At 40.5% G+C, this 6,000-nt stretch overlaps 1 protein-coding gene across 4 annotated transcripts in view; it reads right to left on the bottom strand.

The window, feature by feature from the left end:
* Positions 1–204: 204 nt before the first annotated feature.
* ANKIB1 (ankyrin repeat and IBR domain containing 1) overlaps positions 205–6,000 on the bottom strand; it is a 158,868-nt gene continuing 153,072 nt past the window's right edge. For 3 of the 4 annotated variants that reach the window (XM_082662378.1, XM_082662380.1, XM_082662379.1), the window contains 2 exons: positions 3,672–3,805; positions 205–3,316 (listed from right to left, as the gene is read on the bottom strand). In XM_082662378.1, coding sequence (XP_082518504.1) covers positions 2,576–3,316; positions 3,672–3,805 — 875 coding nt within the window. In that variant the 3' untranslated portion in view covers positions 205–2,575. The remainder of the gene's footprint in view (positions 3,317–3,671; positions 3,806–6,000) is intronic. The other variant, XM_082662381.1, reaches the window with a different exon arrangement.

Raw genomic sequence — 6,000 nt, 5'->3', positions numbered from 1 at the left:
GTGGGCTAGTGTAAAAAATATTAGGAATTAATCTATTACATGTAAGAACCAAATCAATCCCATCATACTGGAGGGAATTTAACTTGAAAAAGATCAGCTTCCTGACTTGGTTAAACAAAGTCTATAATGTAATGAGACAAAAGTGAAGTAGTTTAAGTAATAAATGTTTAATCAAAGAATTTTACATATTATTAACAGCATTCATTTGGCTAAACATCTACACGTTTGTAGAACCCTACTGTATATAAAGTGGGAATGTATCAAGTATAGACTATGAAAGTGCAAATAACAAGTCAAGGTTAGAGTAATTTTTTTTTTTACATTATAAAATTAACTTGTTTACAAAATAGGCTTTGCCAAACTTTATTTGCGAATTGTAAAGTCAATGACTATGTTTTTAAAATATGTACCAAGGAAATACAAATTGGATAATGATCGTTTTCATGCTCAGGAGAGAACACCACAGAAACACAGGGTACTGCACAAGTGAGAGGAACCAGAACCCACGGCTATACTGTCTGCACAAAGGGCACTCTTTCTCACCTTACTGCAGCTTTGCAAGGCGCCTCAATGTGATACAAAGACTCTTTCTATTGAAAAATTAAAACTTGATCTAAAAACTGATTGGTGTTGATATTTTCAACCCAAAATAAATTTGTAAAAAAATCCTTTAATGGACTATTTCACTTTAATATACAGTAATACACTGCAGATAAACCTAATATTTTCCCCAACTAATTTTAAAAGGGATTGATATCAGTGTTTCTGATAATTGGGGATATAAAAACTAATGTGGACTTCTGATATCCATGGCATAGGAGCAATTCCCACACAGTTTATCCTAAGGGAACAGGGGAATATTAAATACTCTAATATAATGTCTGAGCCATACGGTTTAAAGTACAAGAAAATTTCAAAAGCGGGGTTTGGGAAAAAAAGTAATCGAAAACCACAATTACAACTCATGTGGATATAAATACTAATATAACCTTTTACCCAGCCCAGGACTTGCCTGTACAAACTTGGTACTGAAATTTTGGTATCTGTAGATTTCTGATAAGAATCTGGCAAAACATTAAATGGAGTATTACGTATCTATTTTGCTTATGTTACGCTAGTTTTGATAATATGTAAGTAAAACAGCCATTCCAACAGTTTATTCTAGTTTTAATTACACACTGTACCATTGTATCTTAATTACAACTAGGACCAGTATTTTCTTCACAGTAAGACACTGATAACTAGGAAGTTGATTTTTTTCAACACTAAACAGTAATCACACAGCAAATGAGTATTGTGCAATACAACAAACACGTCAGCATTTGCGATTTAGGCAAACAAACTGATTGAACATTTAGTTGTTATATTTACTGTAAAGGCAAGGCCATGGGTGGTTTTATGGAGGTCTTTGCAATTCACACAGCATAGTTACTTCGGAAGAGACACTGAAATCTGAATTACTTAACTGGCAACTATCCATTTAGGTTAGGCAAAGGCACGGTAACATGTTGCGCAGGATGTTTTATTGAGTTTTTTAATAATTGTGGGATTTACTATAACTCATGAAAACTCCACTTTTTTTCTATTTTATAAAACACTTACCATTAAAAGTAATTGCACCCATTAGTAATTAGAATGCACTGTAAAATTGTGAAAACAAAGAACTATGATTGCACTTCCAATAAAGTGTCTCTTAAAATACAGCACCGCTGTTGCTAATCAACTGTACTTTAATATTAAAATAAACTGTATTTAACAGCAGCATTAGATTTTGTTAACTTAAGCTACAGGCTACATTTATTTAAATGCAGTCTCCATGGCAACAAAAGCCCATTAAACTCTGGAATATCATTGCTACCAAGTGGCACCTTTTACTTCTGAGAAGGCTGAGACTGCTCTGGAGCCCTCCAGGACACCGCACACCTGAACGCCTTGTTAGCGCACGAGTCAGAGTTTGGCACAAGTGGACTATAAATAGACATGAAAAGAGATCTTTGATTCATGTGAAAATTAAAATGAATTACACTGTGGTAGATGCTGCACTAAAGAGAAGCCTTGGATACCTCAATTCACACTGCTCAGACAAAAAGGAAGAAAGAAAGTTACGGAAGAGCACAAAGAAATTGAGGAATGAAATGTTATTAGATCTGTCCAAAATAACTTCTAAAATGAAGAAAACTTTTATTCTTTTAAAAAGGAAAAACCACCCAAGGATTGGAGAGTAAGCCTTTAATTTAAATGTTCAATTTAAGTATTGCTGACCTTAGGCTAAACAGAGGACTGCATTTTCTTAAAATGTGGAATCTAACCTATTTATTTCATTTGTGTTTCTCTCCCACTCTTCTGTTCGTCAGCAAAAAGGGGAAAAGCTATCCAATTAAATACAAAAGAAATTAATTCCCTGTAAGGTTAAAATCAGAAATGAAGCTACCATTCAAGGGAACTCCTTTGTATTTAATTCTAATGTCAGTGGTTTATAATTAGTTGGAATTAAGTGGATCAAATCTCTATAAAGCATATTCCACTAGCATACCATCTGTACCTGCAATTGATTTAGAGCCCCGAGGTGTGCAGCTCACACTAAATGTACTTGTTCAGGCCAGTCACTTGAGGTTTGAGGTGTTTGACTTGAAACATCAGAACCATCCCCCTTGTTGGCTGCCTCATTACCACTGTCGCCAGCTTGAGATGCGGTTTCCCCAGCCAGAATGTTTCCTTCCAAAGGATTTTCTTCTTCTATTTGGGTTCCTCTACCTTCACTGACCACAGCATCTTCAAACACTGAATCTTCTGGCAGCATCAGTTCCACATCCCTCACACCTTCTGACTCATCTTTGACACAGGGGAGCTGGGAATCTGCACTGATTTCTGTAGCTGCTGGAGGAATCAGGGCGATACTCTGAGGGTTCATGTCATGAAACCAAGCCATAATATTGCCAAGAAGATTGTCATTGATGTTGGCGTCCTGGCCAGCTGAGTCAGGGTCACTGGATGAGGGATAGAATTCACTTCTCACCTCACTGAGAGGGTGTGAACTCAGGGTGTCAGTTGAAAATGGGTCACTTTCTGCTCCTAGTCTCATGAGGCTGTTACCAAGTTCCAACAGCTCAGAACTGCTCAACGCAGCCCGAGGGCTACCTGTGTTCCTGGGGACGGAGTCCAGCCTGGAAGGTAAAGAGGTGCCTATCGCTCCTAATGATGCTTCATTACTGAGAAAGTCTCTATTTTCTTCATTGATGGCTAGCCCAGATTCTTGCAGAGATAACTGTATTGCAAGAAGTATATTGGGATCGTCTTCATCCAAGGAACTCAGAGCCTGAGGCAACAGAAAGTAAAATTACTTTAAAATTTAAAAGGAAAAATGATTGAACCCAGTGAGGTCTACCACTGTTCTTTTACCAAACAGATAATTAATAGTACCTGTATTTATACAGAAGAATTATCTGACCTACTCAAATCTTATTTTAATTTTCTCCTTGTGGATGCTAAAGGGAAAAAAATTTACTTAAGGTAAATCTGAAATAGAAGAATCTTTCCCTATAGTACATCTCTGAAGCAAAGATTTTAGAATGGAAGGAAGGAAAAGGAAAGCAACAGAAGTAAAAATAGGAAGCCAGGCTAAACAGAGAAAGAGCAAGAGCAGGGGCAACGAGGCTGCCCAGAAAGGCTACCTGAAGAGAGTCCTGGTTCTCAGAGTGACTGGCGGGGGTGTAGTCGTGCAGAGAAGAGCTGTGCAGTGCGCTCATAGACGCAGAACTTACCACGGAGGTGCCAGGCCTGTGGCCACCGCCACCTTCCGGGATATCTGTTTCAAAGCAAGTGGTGCCAGAGATAATTTAGTCATACAAGATCTCATACATCTTTTTATTTAAATTGATGATTTCTCTTTGAGTGCTGGTGAAAACCTGTGTTCACAAGTTCACTTAATCTTTCAGAGATTTCTCATCCGTATTTGTCTCCTCATAAACAGCAATATATATCTAACACTATTACTTCAAATCCATGATCGTTCTTCATATTTTTGCTTGCATTATAAATGGTTCTATTCACAAATACAAGTGCTACCAAGTGCTCTTTTTTTTCCCCTTAAGCAATAAGAAAGATGTTTTAGTTTTCAGAGTTCTTAAAACTACAGGACTTCCCTGGTGGCGCAGTGGTTATCCGCCTGCCAATGCAGGGGACACAGGTTCGATCCCCGGTCTGGGAAAATCCTACATGCCGCAGAGCAACTAAGCCCATGTGTCACAACTACTGAGCCTGTGAGCCACAACTACTGAGCCCGCGTGCCTCGAGTCCGTGCTCTGCAACAAGAGAAGCCACTGCAATGAGAAGCCCGTGCACCGCAAGAAGGAGTAGCCCCATCTTGAGGCCTGTCGATCCTGATTTATTAAAGATGATCTGCTGACACCATAGTTCGAAGATTTTCAATTAATAATTTAATATTTAAAGCTGATAATTAATATAATTTATCTTTAACACCAGAAATTAAAAAAAATGTTGCTAGGAGAACTGAGGCTAGGAGAAAAATATTTCATGAACACAATAACAGTAATCAACAGCTACAATTTATTGAGTGCTCACTAGATGCTATTAGTACTTGAGGGTTTTACACTTATTATCTCATTTAATGCTCACAATAAGCCCATAAAGTGATACTATTATTACTGTTTTTTTTTTTTTAAATATTTTATTTATTTATTTTTTTGGCTGCCTCAGGTCTTAGTTGCGGCACCCAGGCTCTCTAGTGGTGGCACGCCGGCTCTAGAGTGCGCAGGCTTAGTTGCCCCGAGGCATGTGGGATCTTAGCTCCCCGACTAGGGATCAAATCTACGTCCCCTGCATTGGAAGGTGGATTCTTAACCATTGGACCACCAGGGAGGTCCCTATTCTTTAGAATGAGGAGACCAAAGCTTGGAGAGGGTAAGTGACTTGACTAAAGTTTCACACTGATATGCAGCAGAGCTGGGGTCATGAACTCAGGTCTGTCTGACTCCACAGCCCATGTATTATTTTTTCCTCCCCCTCCAGTCAAGGCTTTACTGGCGCCCCTGTTGCAGCAGCGGGGAGCGAGAACGAACAACAGGTTCCCTAACAAACAACAGATTCCCTTGCTTGCTCGCTCCCCCAGGGGAGGTGAGCTTGTTCCTTATATGGGGGAAGGGTAGGGGTGTGTCCAGTGGTGTGTGTGTGGGGGTGGCTTAGGTGTTTTGCCCACCCCTCTGGGGGTGTTGAGTGCAGGTGGCATGCGCAGTACCCTGCCTTTGCTCCCAACACCCTGTTTTTGCTCCCCGCTATTCAGAAGTAGCAGTTGAGTTTTTGGGTCTTTTGTTTCTTTTTGTCCATAATTTGTCCCAACTGTACATGCACGCAGTTATTTTTAGTCCCATATAGTTTCTTTGTTTTGTTGCTCAGAGAGAGGTATGTCCAGGTGCAAGCATTGCAGCACTTCAGCAAGGGGACCTAGGTCCCAGCCTGTCTTTTTTTTTTTTTTCGGTACGCAGGCCTCTCACTGCAGCGGCCTCTCCCGTTGCGGAGCACAGGCTCTGGACGTGCAGGCTCAGCGGCCATGGCTCACGGGCCCAGCTGCTCCGCGGCATGTGGGATCTTCCTGGACCGGGGCACGATCCCGTGTCGCCTGCATGGGCAGGCGGAATCTCAACCACTGCGCCACCAGGGAAACCCCTGTCTCATTTTTAGTGCTTTTTTTTTTTTTGCCACCCATGTATCTTTCTGGTGAAATTGATGCTGGCTAAGGGGCCAGCTAGGGGATCTCAGTTCTCTCCACATGATCTCTCCATACTATCTCTCCACATTGGCTACTTTGGGCTTCCTCATAGCATTCTGGCTTGGTCCCAAATATAAGTGTCCCAGATGAAGAAAGAAAGAAAGGCAGAAACTATATCCTTTTTGTGACTTAGCCTCAGAAGTCACATAGCATCTTTTTTTGACTGTACTTGATGTACAAAGACCAGAGTCCATGTGAGAAGTTATGGGATAAAG

Source organism: Grampus griseus, assembly GCF_964374135.1.
Source record: "Grampus griseus genome assembly, chromosome: 9".
NCBI lineage: Eukaryota > Metazoa > Chordata > Mammalia > Artiodactyla > Delphinidae > Grampus > Grampus griseus.
The sequence above is the reverse complement of the archived record's forward strand: the minus strand, read 5'-3'. Positions and strand labels throughout refer to the sequence as shown.